The following is a 16,474-nucleotide window of genomic DNA, read 5'->3' as shown; positions in this document are numbered from 1 at the left end:
ATGCAAATTGTTTCAGCTTCCCGCATGTGGCCAACTTAACACAGAACCTTCAGCATACACAACTTCTTGCGTAGGCACACAAATGTTCCATGACGTTCCCGAACCAAAGATTGTGATTCGTCCAACCGGTACATCAACCTAGACGTCTGACTACGGCACGCCCGTTTGGAGTCATTCAGGTGCATCGCAACGTAAGCTCTTCAAGTGTCAAGCGCTCCGACAGATGCACCTCAGGCAACAGCTGCCAGTCTGCTGCAGTTGTCCTGATCTGATCGCAAAACTAATCATTAATTATACGAAGCTTTTTTAAGTAAGAACTTGTAGAGGTTTCAAGAAGCACGGCAGCTCTGAAAGTCGACTAGTCACACGTCCTCCACTCTGCAACGACCTTACAACCAGTTGTTCTCGCAAACCTGCTGATCATGGGAAACAAGCTCGAATTATTGAGATCCTTCTTGTAAAGAGATAACCCAGCAAGACTGAACGATGAGGGCTGATAATGGCGGTGAGCTGTTGCACGGGTAATGGACGTCCAGCATCTAATGAGTGGAGTCCGGCAAAGGAATTGCCCGCTCACAAGACAATTTCTGACAGGAGTTTCCGACTGCCACAGATATTGATAGGTTTTAACATTACCCCAGCCAGCCCCCAGAGCCTTTCGATATCTGATGCGGAACTTTCCAGCCCGAGCTTAGGTCGAACGTTCAAGTATTAGCGTCATTGCTGTTGGGTTTGGGGGCTCAGACCTTCGCATGAACGAACAGTATAGCCGAGTGCTGTGATACCTCGTGTTTCTGAGGGATGCTCGTACAAGCCTCTGGCATACGCACCTGTGTTTAGATATAATACACGCACAGCCAACCAGTTCGATTTCAAACCGAGATGAAAGTCACACAGATTTTGTCCTACAACGGGAGGTTCAGTCACGAGTTCGGCACTTGTTTTAAAGTCGTGTCATCTCAGCCTGATTATACCATGCTCATTTTGGAAGTCGGGAAATCAGCCAGGCGTTTGGTTGGTTTGTTAGCCGGCGAGAGACCAAGACCTAGAAGCCCATCTGACCGCGATGTTCAGAAGCCCATGAGGGTCCGCACGATGGCAATTCTGCCGGAGAGAATATGTTTACTAATTGCCGCTTCAGACAGCTCAAAACTGTCTAATTGTGCCAGATGAACTAGGTACCTAAGATGGCAAGAGAGAATCACAAATTGTTCCAGGAGGGTTACATTGAACACTTCAGTCAGTTAAGTCTGAGTGAAGGAGTGACAGAGACATCTGAGTTCGCAAAGTGTGCATGGACACTGCGTTGGCGTTGCCTGGAAGACAGGTAAAAAGAATTCAAGGCAGGGAGAAGGCAACAACTTTTGTTTTTTGAAGTACGAGAAAGGTCTCAAAGGTGGCGGCAGCGAGACGATTGAGTCGGCTTGGATAGAGGGCGGAGAGAAGAACGAAAATTCACAGTCTCGTTTTCATCAGTCTTCCATTTCATACTAGATGTATTTGATAAAAGACATGGCCTGCACCTATGATGGGAGCACAATCATCCTAGTTTCTACCAGTCTTGATGCCATCAAGTCCCTCCCGTTGTATTTTGCGGATCAGGACCGGGTTTGATGGATTGGGGAAGACCTGAGAATGAGGTTAATGCTCTGGTCAGTGAAGGGAATGGCTCTCCCAGCTTATCTTACCTGGTTCTCAAAGTGGACACTCTTATGCCTTCCTTGACCCTCTGGATTCTTGATATCATAGTTCAGAAGAATGAAGGCGACGATGAGCTTGATTTCGATGTCGGCGAGAAATCGGCCGGGGCAAGCCGTCTTTCCGTAACCCCATCCCAACATATCTTTGCGAGCACTGACGTAGTGATGCTTGGCACTGGTCTCCTCATCCTCGTGACGCTTCCTCAGAAATCTGTATCCATCAAAGTTGGTCGCATCTTCGTAGAAGTCGGTATCGCGGTGGATTGCAAAGGTAGGGAACTCAAGCTTGGTACCCTTGGGAATGAAGGTGCCATCTGATAAGGTGACATCCCTTGTCGCGCGTCGTTGCAGGGTAGCTGGAAAATTCAGTTAGTATATTGCCAATTGGGAAAATGGGAAGTTGCATACTCAGATTAGGTGAGTTTAAACGATGGGCTTCGCGGATGAAGCTGTCAAGCTTGTGCATATCCCACAGAGCTGCCTTGGAGAGAACACCGTCAAACTTGCGCAGGGTATCGACAACCTCCTGCCTCAGCTCCGGAACATACTCAGGATGAGAAGAGAGTTCGAAAAGAGTTTGCGTCAAAACGGCTGATGTGGTGTGAATGCCTCCAACTGCGAGATTCATCTGTTCCTTGAGGTGCATATCGATGATCGACGAAGAGGTTCCGGCTGCCTTGCGTGACATATGATACAAGACACTCGTTGGCTGTGGTTCGGGTGATCCTTGGTTTTCTCGCTTGTTGAAGTTTTCAATGGCCTGCACTAGAATAGACCGCCCGTCACTTAACTGACGTTGAATCTCGGAGTATTCCGGCAGAAACCTGTGAACCAATGGTCTCATGAAGCCAGGCCAGAACTTCAGCTGGTGGGCATATGATGTACCTGACTGGACATACTCCGTAGTAAGCGTGATCCATGTGTCGTTGTGCGGTGCCTTGTTGTCAATCATGACTCTGGCGGTGAGTATACCGAGCATGCGGAGCATCTTGGGATATATGTTCACCGGAGTCCAGTCTGTGAAGTATCAAATGTCAAAAAGCTGCACCATACCAGAACAAGTAAGACATTACCTTCGTTATCTCCCAGAGCGCCAGGAATGTAGCCTTGAATAAGTTCAGTGAACTCGGGAATGAATTTTGCTGTGTGGGTATGGCCATTAGAACATGCTGGCGACATAACTCTCCATGCAAAGCCACTCACGCAGGTGGGGAATGATTTCTTTCTTGAAGGTAGTTAGAGAGAACTCTTTCAGCCCTCCCATGTAGGTGTAGTCGATAAGCAAATCCTAGATAGATTGATCTGTCAGTCTTGCCCATTTGGAGTTACGTCGGCCGCGCCACTTACATGGTCGAGAGAGTTGTGGAAACTCAACCCAGGCTCTTTGGAAATCTCCTCCACATACTGATGAGGGAATACAAGCTTAACACCTAAAGTTTACTTGTAAGCGACGACGATTTTCAGTCGCTTCACGGATATACACACCATCGGCAGTGTCGACACCAAAGATACGATCCTTGAACTAAGGCAATCATTAGCTCAACCTTCTAAACCGGCAATTGCGTCCTACCTGCTCGTATCCCTTCTGAACGATTCCTGGGGCATCAAAGCTGTATTGAGCTTTCCGCTTCTTGGCATCTTTGACATCGAATCCTACAAGAGGAACGTTGGGTGTCTTTGGCATAGAGTTGCGGAAGGCTACCAGGGCGGCAACTCCACACAAGAGTACCCAGGCCCAGACTGCAGGCGTAGCCGCCACGAAGTTCGTCATGGAATAGTAAAAGGTTGAGATTGTCATTTCGAACTTCAGCTAACCGTTGAAAGTCATCGAAGATGCCGTGATTCTTGATTCTTTGGATTCTTTTCCTTTTAATCAAGCTTACACGGAGAATCATCGTGTCATTGACGACATGACAATTTTTCTTCTTTGGCCCAGCAACCCACTCTGTCGCAGAATTCTCATCGCCACTCCGGAGTCCGCAATTTGCCGTGACAATTACAGATCGTGAATTCCTCATTGGTGGGCAAGACCCTGGTTTCGATGTCAATGCGGCCACCCTGGCCGGATGATCGACCACTTTCTAACGGGAAGGGAAGATCGACGAGCCAAGACACAATGCTAAATCTCCGGCAAGATTCCCGCGTGCAACTCGGAGCAATTCTCATGGATGCGATGTCAGCTTGTGAGTCCCGATTTCCGGAATCCGAAATCCGGGTGGGGCAGCCGGAAAGGCCGGCGACGCGAAGTTTAGCTTGGGCCATCAAAACTCACGGAAACAGATGGCTTCATTTTGACCGAGATGTATGAACTAGTTTATTCAAGCCGAGTGGGATGGAGGCCGATGAGAACTTTGAGTCATGAGATATCAAATCTCGTCATTCTAAGTGTGGAACATGTGACTTCATCAAGCCCGTGTACTGAGCATCCCTCTCTACGCAAATGTCACTCTTCAAGAAGTCAACCCAAACGCGACTGTTCTGCTTGAAACCAGAGTAAACAACAGATTTCACCAAAATGGCTGAGCACACGCCTCTGCGAGTCGCCATAATTGGAGGCGGCATAGCCGGCCTTGCAGCGGCTCGAGTTCTCCGCGAGCGACATGATGTTACTGTCTACGAGCGCAACGCGTCCGACACAGCTGAGGCTGGAGCAGCCGTTGGTCTTGGGCCTAACGGCACAAAAATGGCAAAGTCTTTGGAACTGGACAAAGAGTCTCTGAAGGCTGTTGTGTCGAGCGGCTTTCGCACTTTCGACCAAACTGGAGCTTTACTCAAAGAATCTCGAATGGACTGTGCCAAGGCTTTCGGTTCTGAGTGGTGGATGGTTCACCGACAGGATTTGAAAGACGCGCTTTTTGAGGCCGCGACCGGCGAGGGATCGGAATGGCCTGGAAAGCCAGCAAAGATCGTTTTTAAGTCACGTGTTGAAAATGTTGACCCTGAAAATGGTTTGATCCAGCTGGGGGACGGATCGATAGTTGAAGCTGACTTGATAATCGGTATGAATCACTCTTACGTTGCTTTACAGGTAGACTAACATCACCCAAAAAGGTGCTGATGGCATCCACTCAAAGACACGGGCAGCTGTTGTCGGGCTGGAGCATCCACCGCCAGTGCCAGCCAACATCTCACTGTACCGTTTCACAGTTCCTCTCTCCCAGGTAACGGAACTTCTTGGAGAAATACCAGATGCTTTGAAGTCTGAAGACGGAACATTCTTGGCCTCATTCATCGCGGCAGATGGGTCTAATAGGAATGCTGTCATCTATCCATGCAGAAACAGAGAAATCATGAATTTTGCCTGTGCTGTCCCGGATTCTATTCTCAAACAACAGAGTCAAGAGTCGTGGACTCAAGATGGCGACCTTGAAGAGATGATTCGCCATTTTGAAGACTTTCCGCCGTGGCTGCACACCATAATGAGGTAAGAAAACAGCCAATTCCTCACTCTACACTGCAGTCGTGCGTCGCATGCTGACCTATGTGACCTTAAAGGAGTCTTTCAAATGTCAAGCTTTATCAGTTAAGAGACGCTGATCCCCTTCCTTCTTATGCAAGAGGGCACGTGGCACTTATCGGAGATGCCGCTCATCCCATGGTACCTTACCAGGGTCAAGGTGCAAATCAAGCACTAGAGGATGCTGAAGCCCTTAGACTTTTCTTGCGACCAGGTCTTATATCCAATGACCTCGCTGGGGTGTTGAAGACATGGGACAGTGCGAGGCGACCGCGAGCTTCTCAAGTTCAACTGAACTCAAGGGTTGCAGCTGCCAAGGTTTCACCCGAAGTCATCTTACAGAGAATGAGATTCAACTGGACGTATGATGGAATTGAGGAGTTTCTCAAGTCTAAGGATCATTAGTTGCGCTATCCATATTGTTGTGACAGCAGTTAGTGCTGTAAGTAAGTAAAATCACGGGATCAGAAGATACGTCACAACCTTGTTTGTCCTTATACGTCGCAAACTGACTGGGCTTGGGACCAAGTCAATGAACGAGTTCACTGGTGAGACCATTTGGCTTTTGAGATCATGTGATAAGATAAATAGTCCTCTCTCACGTGGTAACCTTTGAAACATCGCTCGTTATTGTCGAAATCTCTCCCTAAGATGTTGTTCTAAAGCAGTTGGCCTATGAATATGTTCCAACGACACGGTATCCTTCATCTTCCAAAGCCCCTGATCAGCTATGAGCGCAGCCGTTTGAGGTAGATATTCAATGTATCTTGCCCTGCTCTTCTCCCTGCGCATGCCAGCGACCTCGTTGGCTAGATCCACCAAGTCACCCTGGCGCCTTACCTCGACATAGGTTCCAGTTGCTTCCTCGTATATCAACGCTAGGTCCTCGATGGTGTGCTCCCCGGATCGTATCCTGAAGAAACCGCCCTTGCCTTCCCTGACGCCCTCTCCGTTTAGGAGGATCTCGATGGTCCAAGCCGCTGCATCATCCTGGTCCGTCCAAGAGTGAACCTGCTTGTTTCCATCCCCCCAATACTTCATGACGGGTATGTCTCCAGTGATATCAAATCCGCCGGGTCCGTATGGAGTGTATAGCAAGTCCGCAAATACCCCTGTAAAGATGTACACCGGGTTGATGGGGCTTGTCATTGCCGCTTGTTGCTCAAAAGCGATGTGCGAGTCGTAGTGTTCGAATTCTCCAAACTTCATTCTCGTCCAGTCATTATTCCAAGAGGATGCGATGAATATTTTGACGTGCGCACGCTCAGCAGCGCGCAGAAGTAAAAGATTTGCATCGAGGTCGAGTATCGGGTTTGGCGTGTAAGCGCAAACGACAGCATCAACTCCTGTGACAGCTGCGTCTAAGGCCGGAATATCGTAGTAGTTCTGAATTGTGACGAAGGATTCCAATTCCCGATACATGTCGGCCTCCAGTTTCGCGGGTTCACGGCCCAAACCCCGAACTGACAAGCCGCGCGCCCTAGCAGCTCTTCCTAAACGACGCCCTAGGCTGCCAGTGATTCCCGCAATGAGAACGATCATGACGATACAGCCTGGGTAGTAATTGAGAGTGACGCGTGACTGCAAAAGCCTTCAACTCTGAACAAACCGATTTTCGACATATATGACTCCTCATTTCAAGAACTCATCGGTTCGACAGATCTGGATGGAGGTGGGAAGGATATGGCCATGAAACTCTCTCGGTGACCGCTCGGGCACTGATGTTGTCGCCGACCACAACGCAGTGCTTTCCTGAACAAAATTCTGCAAAACCACCTGTTTTGGGACACCAATTGTCCGTTTAGTTGTCCGAGACTCTGTTATGCTGATAAATCGATGCTGGCGATCTTCATTGTGCACCCTCTGTTGCTCAATATGCGCCGTGGTTTCCGCGGAGCCCGCGGGCTTTGGATCCTGGGCCTGCGGATGTGTGGTTTTTATCGCTGTCGTAGGGGCCGGCCTTGTTCAGTAATCGTCGTCACAATTGGCTATTGTACGAATAACACTCAGGCAACTTAGGCGAAAAGTGCCCTTTGCATACGTACGGGTACGAATAAGTCGTAATTCTCGGGTGTTTTTTCTAATATCTTAGACCCCTGGCTCGATTGAGACCCAGCTTGGCATTTAAAGACTCCACGACACGACCCCTTTTGAGATTGAGTCCTCGGTTTCGGTATCGGGAACCAAGTTCCGGCTCCCACACTTGGGGGTCGGCGATTTTAGCGGCCGTCGGCCGGGTCCCCTTCGCCGGTCGTCCCATGGTTTTATTCCAATCAGGAGCGAACCTCGAGAACAGGAAACGTCTTTTCACCGGGTTAAAACTAGTCATTTCGGCGCGATGCCACGTGTGTTTGATCTCATTCGACGAGAGAGCTGTCGAGTCTCTTCGCATTGCGCTGCCAACAGGGCGGGATGTCACCCTGAGTGGATTAAAGCTTTACCTGCATGGCCTGTTTATTAACCTACTGCCACAGGCGACTAGCAATAATCGAGACTATTAGGTGTCATTTTCTCACACCTCGTAGAACATCTTTACATGAACCGAAACGCGCTGGCGCACAGAACCTCACCTAGACAAGACCAGCGACTTGGTCAGGGTGTGGAAGCACGGACATACCGCCGGAGCATCCCCCGAAGAGATCCACTTGAACCACTGGACGGTGTCAAGCAACTCGCGGAGCTCCGCGGCCACTGTCGGATCGGACAATCGGTCTTTACACGGGAAAACATTCAACGAGAACGACCGACGATATTTTTTTCCGTGTGATTTTGATTTATTTTCTCTTACCGGCGAAAGGCCGAATTTCCAGACGTAGGTACGCCAACAGAACCACTCCGATGCACATAATGAGCACGCTTGGGCAAGCTAGCGTCCCACGCCAATATTGGACTCGGTCGTGATTACATCACCATTGAAACATGTGTTCATCCGATGTCATCGAGAGGGGTTGCTTGAACTCGTAGCACACCTACTCTAGACTGCTATTTGGGACTTTTCGTCTTCAAGGATTCGTGCAAATCAGCAGTGTAAACCATCATGTCCGAGATTCAAGACTTCAAAGTTGACATTCCGAAGGAGGAGGTTGACAGGCTGCAACGCAAGCTGAAGGACACAAGACTGCCAGGACGACCCGTTGTTCCTGATGCTGGTAAAAACTACGGTAAAATCACTGCATATTTGAACATTGAAGCTTGGCCTATCTAACTATGACCCCAAGGGCCTGAGTATGGCTGGGCTGAGAATCTCTACAATGCCTGGACCGACAGTTTCGACTGGTATGAAGAACAGGAGGAGATGAACAAGGTTCCACACCATATCACCACCATCGAAGACTTGAAGATCCACTTTGTACATGCCAAGTCAGAGAATGCCGACGCGATTCCCCTTCTCACCATCCACGGCTGGCCTGGCTCGTTCTGGGAATTTAGCCAGGTCTGGGAGCCGCTCACACGCCCGAGCAATCCTGACGACCAGGCCTTCCATGTGGTCTCTCCTAGCATGCCTGGCTTCTGCTGGTCGTCTTGGCCACCACGCGCTGGTTGGAAGCTTCAGGATAACGCGCGGGTCTTCGACAAACTCATGAAAAGGTTGGGATACAACGAATACATGGTTCAATGCGGCGATTGGGGATCGTTTGTTGGTCGTGAATTGGGAGCCAAGTACACCGACTCTTGCAAGCTCGTGCATCTCAACTTCGCCCCGAGCCCGATGCCTGAGGTTGTGGAATACTCTGAGCGGGAGAAGAAAGTGGCGGAGAGGAATGAAGATTGGCTCAAGAACCACATGGGCTATGCGGTTTGCATGAGAAGCCGAGTGAGTACCTTTTAGACCGACCCTCTTCTGTCCAGCTGCTGGACTTCATTCTAACGCATGCATCTCAGCCTCATACCATCGGAATTGCATTGCACGACAACCCGATGGGTATCCTGATGTGGGTCGGCGAAAAGTACAACGAAGCAGCCAACCCCGAGAACCAGAAGAAGCCCTTCTGGACGAAGGCGATCCTGACGACAGCATCGCTGTACTTCTTCACCGGATGCATCCTACCCTCGACCTTGCCTTACTACGAGAGCCCGACTCACGACAAGTTCCCCGAGTTTGCACTGAAAGAGGAAAACCGGATCAAGGTGCCCTTTGGATACACTTCGTTCTTGTGGGACACCGAGCCAGGTTCGAAGCGCGCTGTGGAAAGAACCGGCAACCTTGTTTTCTACAAAGGTGAGCAAAGAGGACAGATCAGAAAGACTATCATCTAGTTTTCTAACTATTTGCAGAACGCGATGATGCTGGCCACTTTGCTGCGCTGGAGCATCCCGAGGGTCTTATGCAGGATGTCCGGGAGCTGGCCTCGAAAGCCTGGAGGAACAAGCCCGAGACAGAGCCGGTTAGTGGGGGCTTTAGGCCTTCTCGCAGGCTGGTAGACTCCCGGGTTCGACCTGAATATCTGCCTTGAGCGATGGTGCATATTCATACAGACTTCTGGATCATGAAGAATGTCGGAACTAAGGGGAAATTTAAACAGCACCGAAACCAACGACACAAATGCCTTTTTGTGTCATCTCGCTTTTCTCAGATCACCTGGTTGTAGCGTGTGGCGTCTCTTTTCAGTGCCCCAACATCTGTGCTCGGCAACATCAACGCGGCTCTAGTTATTCCCGTGGCCACTAGCCCAGCGTAATTTTTCTGTGAGGAACCTACTGAGACATCCAAGCTCGCCATGCGTCATGAAATTTAAGCCAGTTGAGATAGGAGTAAACGAATTGCAAGATAGCCACAAAATTATCGGCCTGGGTCTCTTGAAACTTTAGAAAGATAGATAGGTCAACCTTCAGCCTTCAATGTCATGTGTTTGGAACGCCATTGAGGCGCTGTAAAATCGCAAAGCTGTATTAGACCTAGCATAGCCAACTGTGCCTCTCAATCCTTCTGCCGCTCTAGGCTGCCACGGTGCTGCCTACAGACCCCTGAAGCTAGGCTCGCGACTAAGTGGGGGCTGCTTTCTCATATATCAAGCCAGCTGAACTGCACTTCTGCGGATGACAGTGAGGTCGAGTTTCTTCTCCTTGTTTACACTTATCACAGTAATCACACCATGGAACTGAACGATTTCCCGGCAGAGGTGCTGGGTCTTATCCTTCGATCGCTCTTCGACGAGAAGGGTGAGTACGGCGAATTCGTGCACGGCGACCATGACATCGCCAACGCCCGATTGGTGTGTCGGAAATGGAACACGCTTGCGACACCTCATCTCTTCGAGACCATCACGCTTGTACACCATGATGCCCCGGAAGCCGACTTTGACGAGGACGAAGATGTAGAAGAAGCAGACAGCAGCGAATTTCGAATCTGGAACAAGATGGTCGACAATGACACCATCCGCAACGTGGCTCAGTGCGCGGTGATCAGGAGTGCCCCCGAAGATTTGGCAAATGACGGTGACTGGGAGATCTGGGAGGACTGGAAGAACAAGGGCGAGTTCCCACGATTCACTAATGCTGTGGCCCGTATCACTGAGTTGAAGAACTTGAGAATGTTGCACCTGTACTTCGGCGACAAATGCAGAGGGGAAAGGGCAGAGTCTACGGCTTGGGATGATGGATGGGAGGACGGCGTTGAGCCTCTTGGTGCTCGATCCGCAACTCTCAAGACGGTCTTCAACGCGATGGCAACCCGGGCTAAGGATTCAGATGCCACCAACATACGATGGCTGAGACTGGAGAACGTGCAAAATACTTCCCTCGAAAGCCTGGTTACGTCGGAGATGGCAGACACAGTCAAACACATCACTCGGCTGGATCTCCTGGTTCTGGAAGAATGCAACGAGCACGGTCCCGACCACGACCTTTATTGCAAGGAGCGATGGCTATTCGAACCTCACCTACAAAAGGAGATCTTGCCAAAACTCTCCGACTCTCTGACGACATTGACTCTTGGCTTTCAAGAGTACTGGGGAACTGCTCCTGGTTACTTTGATGGAAAGGGACTGGAATTCCCGCATCTCATGACGCTCAACCTCATCAATTTCGTCATTTCCCACCATGACCACTTCAACTGGGTCTTGGCGCAGACATCCTTGACAACTCTGCGCTTGCTCAACTGCCGCATCGCCTCTCACCTGCGTATCCATGGCGAACTACTGACTAAGTCGGGCACGCCTACCCATGATTGGGAACGATGCCCGCATGGCGCATTTGGTTTCACGTTCAACGACGACCGTGTTTACACGTTCTCAGGGAGGTGGGAAACCATTTTCAACAGCATCCACACAAAGCTCACGAATCTCACCGACTTCTACTTCGATACTGTACAATGCTTGAATCATCCTTTCAGACGTTTGGAAAACATGAGAAACTGTCTGTTCCCCAATCGTTACATTGTCTTGGACTCTGGCCTTCTCCCTAGCCCGTGGATTGAGTCTTCCGAACGCGACGGCAAGATGGAATTTGGGAATAACGACCCTACCCCAGTTGCGCCAAACAGCCCGGACAATCGCTACAATGGGACATGCGAGCTAAACGTTGAGAAGGAGTTATCAAGATATGATTTTCGAGCGTTCGACTCGTTGATCAGAGCAGCGTGGAACAGAAAGAATGGCTGGGATTGGTGGTCATCAAGAAGTTCTCCGCCAATCACTAGACCACCTGCAAGGCCACGTCCAGCAGTTGTTTTCGGTGCCTCAGCTCAGTAGGTTGGACTGCAAGGTACAGCAATAGTTGAATACAAGACTGTTTGTATTGATGAAGATCAAAAACGCTATGAACATGCCTCGTATATGACTTCCTCCACTAGTCAATGTATAAATACAACCCTATTTAGCTGTACCAAACAATGTTGGCCGGGCCAGACGACAGGCCGAGGTGGGCAACAGCTGCTGCAGTCGTAGAGGAGCCACTAGCATCAATCTTCCATACTTCCAGGAAGTTCGAGCCGCTGTCCGTGATGCCAAAGTAGTCCTCGCTGAACTTGGCAGGGGAGACCGCGTTCGCAGAACCACCGCTGTTCGTGGTGGGGAGGAGGAAGAGCTGCTCGGTGATAGCGCCGGTGGAGCTGTCAAGGGCAAAGGCCGAGACGTATCCCGGGATACCAACGGTGCGGGATCGCGTGGCAGCGATGAGGTACTTGGGCGCGGTGGCGCTCGAGTTGCTGCTGGGAACGGAGAACATGACCTCGTCGGCCCAGTAGGAGGAAGAGTTGGTGTATCCTGAGTGGGAGTTAGCAAGCGTATTCGGCAAATCCAAACATGATGAAACATACCATCGGGCAGCAGAGGGTAGGTGGTGTTGGTGAAAGTCAGCTTGCCGGTGGTGGCATCACGCTTGTAGGAAGCGATCGTGCTGGCCGCCTCGTAGACAACGTAAACCCAGCCTCCGTTGGGGTGAACGGCGAGGTGGCGGGGATCAGAGCCCTCGGCCGCAGCAAGGTACTGAACCTCGGCGACTTCGCCGGTGGTGTTGTCGTAGGAGTGAACCCAGACAGCGTTGCCCATGTCGTCGGCAGAGTAGATGAAGTCGTTGTTAGGGCTCATGCCGGTTCCGTGGACACCGGCGGCGCTGTCGTACGTGACATTCGCAGTAGCCTCCTGGAGGACGCCGTTGTCGTCGACTGTGATGGCCAAGGAAGAGCATCCACCTCCGTAGGGGGTTCCGAAGACGGTATAGGGGGAGTCCGTGGACGAGGTGATGAAGTTGGCGTTGGAGCCTGTTGGGGGTCAGCTTAGGTTCTCGCATCAAGTTCACAACTGGACTTGCAGTTTGACGACAAGCTAACGTTGCTAGCGTACTCCAAGCTGAGGTCGTCGGTGATAGTGTAGCTCTGGAAGTAACCTGTAGTACCGACGTAGAGGTTCTTCAAGCGGGACTAGACGAGTTGTTAGCCGCACCGCTACACCAACGTATGGAGCACCAGCTTACATCAAGATGGATCCACTTTGATCCCGATGACGCATCGGTGGTGATGTTGTTAACGAGGGTGAGAGAGGAGGTCTCATCGTCAAACTCGACGCCGACGATGGTGCTGCCGGAGAAGAAACCAGAGTAGAAGTAGTGAGTGTCAGCCAGAGCCGGGACGGCTGCCGCGGCCAGAGTCAGTAACGTAAACGAGCGCATATTGATGTGTCTGGGAAGTTGGGATGAGCAGGTCTGTCATGATCATCTGGGCATCTTGGCAACAAGGGAGATATATACAGAATCTGTAAAGATGTTTCTACCGTCGAAATGATGATTGCCGAGGGCTTCGCACCGGGACAATCACTATCCCACATCACGAGGTAACTCAGCCCCATAGGATTAAGGGATGTTGCGCGGCTCAATAAGGTATACTAAGCTTTCCTACTTGGGGGATACAAGTCTACCAGTCGGAAGATCGCTGTGGAGAACGCCCCTTTGCTGTAAAGAAACAGAAACTAGATGAAAAACATAGCAACAGGAAACATCCGCCTCCGCGTACAGCCGTAAAGGAGTCGCGTCCAGCCAACTAGAGCGCCAAGAATAGACCAAGGTGTGGCTTCTCCCGTGGTGACGAAATTCAAGGGGATTGGCCTATGAGGGGATTACGCTGCCTACTGACAGGCGCACGCGTAATCAGGATCTTCGCCCAATCTGATTGCAGTAAGGGGCCGGCAGGCATCCCACAAGTCGGGCAGGGTAAACAGGTCGTCCCGCCGCTAGGAAATGCTTGTTTCAATCTAAGTGGCACTGCACGGCGTCGTCCGCGGTGGGCAATTCGTCAATTTCTTAGAGTTTTTGTTCCGGGGTGCCGCCCACATTCCGCAGCGGTCGGCCGGGGCGGATGGTACGGAGCTATCCCTTCGGACCATTCGTCACGGTAATGCCGACTCCCGTCCGCTGCGCCTGACAGAGACAAAGGACAGCGGAGAGAGGATGGCGAACAAAATCTACTTGAAGACAGAAGATCTTCCCGAAAACATCTGCCTCCTGTGCCATACATAGCCACCATGTATGTTACCCAGGGTGCGTGGCCCTCTAGATCGGCTCCAGGTTCAACATGTAGTCGGAAAGCTTAAACCAACTGTGCCCAAAGAACATCTTCTTGGCAACAGGCACCATTGAAAAAGTTTGATGCGACACTGGATATGAAGTAGATAGAGGATATTTGGTATTGGACAGGTAAAACTTGCACCCAACCGCACTGGCCCAACCCCTAAAGCGTCCCTAATTCATCACAACGTATTGATCATACAAACAGCGATCCACCATGCAACCATGGCACCACATGCTACTCTCGGAATCCCGTTCGCCTTCGAAGTCCCTGTCGCTGTGGTGCCTGTTGCAGAGGGCCAGCTTGTAGTGGGTGTTGAGGTGCCTTTAACGGAGGATGTTGAGCTGCTTTCTGCGGAGGATGTTGGCCTGGCGAGAATCAAGGTCGAATTTGTCACAACCGGGCATTGCGGAGCTCCTGTCTCCACCGCATCCTGCGCTTTGTGTACCAGTATGACTGGTTGGGTGGTGATCAAGGCATCTGGGTATGCTGTAGAGCCAGTCCAACTTACTGTGGTCGGATACGTAGTCTCAGTCCACGCGGTCCATGAAAAGTCCTCGGCTGTTATCGTCCTACCATGGTAGGTGTATGTAACATTGACCTTTGTAGCGGCGGTGGGGCGAAGGATGACAGAACAGGCAGTATTTGCGGTGTACAGGCTTCTGGGTACTTCGGAATAGCAGCCAGGGCCGAACGGCTGTGCTGTGTAGCCGCTGCATGACGTACATCAATCAGTCAGACTGTTTAGACGATGAGAGCCAGAACGAGCTGGGGCACTGCAAAAGAGACAAGTTGTGGGAAAGCGCAGTTCCCTCACCAAAGACAGCACCAAATTCCGGTTTCTCCGGGCTCGAGAGCAGACATGACCATGTTGGGGACGGGATTCATGTAGGGGGTTATCTGAGACAAAGTTTGGGTCTCGATAGAGCTTGCAGTCTTGGTGATCGTCAGGGTCGGGTCGGCAAAGACGCCGCTCAGGTCGTACGAGGTGGCATCGTATCTGATGGCCGTTCCGGCAGGAGTCCATGCGGATGGGCAAACAAGTCCTGGTGAGTGGTAAAAAACAAGACTCCTTGTAAATATGTTCGTGGCGTTGAGGAGTAGATTAAGAAGCGCAATTCCGACGTCGGGTACACATTCATCGTAGGGGCCTGGGTCTTCCAGAGTGCAGTTTTCTTGCCAACCCCCCCGACCAACATCAACGCCATTGCCAAGCTGGACAGTGACTGGTTTGGTGGCGCATGATGGTGGAGCGGTCCAAGTGGTTGTTACATAGCCGGCATTCACAAGAATAGCACCTTGAACGGTTGACGAAGGCATTGCCGCGGTAGAGTTGGGTGACCTGTTGAACGAAGGTTCGAGACTGGAAGCATCTTTGGTTCAAACATGCACGGTCATGGTTTTCTGCCTCGACAGAGCACCCTTACTTAAAGGCCATGAGTGAGATTATTGACTCTCCTGGCTGAAGGGACTGGCCGGTCCTGAAATGCTGAGATGCGGCACAGTCCACTCATGTTTGACCTCTAGGGCTTGGCCTGAATATCAGGGAGGGCCTCGATTGCTTGAACATGCTAAGCGAGTGCTGCACGCTATGCTAAAGTTGGTTATCAAGGAAAGTGCCCATCAACCTCACACCAATTGATTCCTACTGTTTCTTTGCGCTAGACAAGGTGAAAGAATTCTGTGCACTTCGTATTGGTCAACGTTCGAAAAGGTCAGCACCAAGTCGTCATGGTCCCATTTGATATTATACTCAAACGCCCAGTTCAGACGACCCCGATCGACTCGGGGCGATCACCTGACATTGCGCCTCGGTTGCTTTCGCTCTGGAGTCGAAACACACAGTCGTCGGGCGTCTGCATTGTTTCGGTTCAGTCTTCCGTGGAACTTTTGAGTTCATCGTCACTCGCCTCAGAGGACCAACTAAATGGGATTGGCCCCTTATCATCACGATATGCACCTCAACGGGTGCAAGGGATTTGATATGCGCCGTGATAGGCCGCTGCTGACATCACGTGCGATACCCCCGCCTCTATCAACAGAGTGCATGTCTCACCGCTCGCAAAATGTCGCAGCCTGGAGCCTTCCCGTTGGACGCTAGTTTTGGAGCTTGAATCTACACTAAGGAATCAGCCTAGGATCTCGTGCATTCGGCCATCACAGTATGGAGCAAAGAGTATTTGAAAAGCATTTGGCCAAGTGCACACATGTGCATGAAGACACAACTTATCTCGAGATCCTGCGCTATGTGGTGAGTCACGTCAAACTTGCTGCGTACTGTTATATTCTCGAAACTGACACCCTGCTGACAGTCTCTTT

At 50.8% G+C, this 16,474-nt stretch overlaps 5 protein-coding genes across 5 annotated transcripts; 2 read left to right on the top strand and 3 right to left on the bottom strand.

Moving 5' to 3' along the window:
- Positions 1 to 1,545: 1,545 nt before the first annotated feature.
- Positions 1,546 to 2,688, bottom strand: COL26b_008387 (uncharacterized protein; the record flags this gene model as incomplete). The annotated part of the gene is made up of 3 exons (XM_053181148.1): positions 1,546 to 1,629; positions 1,689 to 2,056; positions 2,109 to 2,688. The coding sequence occupies 3 exons, from the start codon at positions 2,686 to 2,688 to the stop codon at positions 1,546 to 1,548; spliced, it is 1,032 nt and encodes a 343-aa protein (XP_053034895.1).
- A 171-nt stretch (positions 2,689 to 2,859) lies between these two features.
- On the bottom strand, positions 2,860 to 3,471 carry COL26b_008386 (uncharacterized protein; the record flags this gene model as incomplete). The annotated part of the gene is made up of 4 exons (XM_053181147.1): positions 2,860 to 2,988; positions 3,048 to 3,130; positions 3,186 to 3,222; positions 3,271 to 3,471. 4 exons carry the CDS (start codon positions 3,469 to 3,471, stop codon positions 2,860 to 2,862), a joined length of 450 nt encoding a protein of 149 aa, XP_053034894.1.
- A 4,723-nt stretch (positions 3,472 to 8,194) lies between these two features.
- COL26b_008385 (uncharacterized protein) lies at positions 8,195 to 9,598 on the top strand (the record flags this gene model as incomplete). The annotated part of the gene is made up of 5 exons (XM_053181146.1): positions 8,195 to 8,318; positions 8,376 to 8,971; positions 9,040 to 9,376; positions 9,433 to 9,542; positions 9,572 to 9,598. The coding sequence occupies 5 exons, from the start codon at positions 8,195 to 8,197 to the stop codon at positions 9,596 to 9,598; spliced, it is 1,194 nt and encodes a 397-aa protein (XP_053034893.1).
- A 652-nt stretch (positions 9,599 to 10,250) lies between these two features.
- COL26b_008384 (uncharacterized protein) lies at positions 10,251 to 11,794 on the top strand (the record flags this gene model as incomplete). The annotated part of the gene is made up of 2 exons (XM_053181145.1): positions 10,251 to 11,462; positions 11,729 to 11,794. 2 exons carry the CDS (start codon positions 10,251 to 10,253, stop codon positions 11,792 to 11,794), a joined length of 1,278 nt encoding a protein of 425 aa, XP_053034892.1.
- A 176-nt stretch (positions 11,795 to 11,970) lies between these two features.
- Positions 11,971 to 13,263, bottom strand: COL26b_008383 (uncharacterized protein; the record flags this gene model as incomplete). Its single annotated transcript, XM_053181144.1, has 4 exons — positions 11,971 to 12,359; positions 12,413 to 12,856; positions 12,898 to 13,015; positions 13,069 to 13,263. The coding sequence occupies 4 exons, from the start codon at positions 13,261 to 13,263 to the stop codon at positions 11,971 to 11,973; spliced, it is 1,146 nt and encodes a 381-aa protein (XP_053034891.1).
- Positions 13,264 to 16,474: the final 3,211 nt, after the last annotated feature.

Source organism: Colletotrichum chrysophilum (genome assembly GCF_026319265.1).
Source record: "Colletotrichum chrysophilum strain AFK26 chromosome Unknown scaffold_73, whole genome shotgun sequence".
Classification (NCBI taxonomy): Eukaryota; Fungi; Ascomycota; class Sordariomycetes; order Glomerellales; family Glomerellaceae; genus Colletotrichum; species Colletotrichum chrysophilum.
Note: the sequence above shows the minus strand (reverse complement) of the source record. Positions and strands in the feature narration are given on the sequence as shown.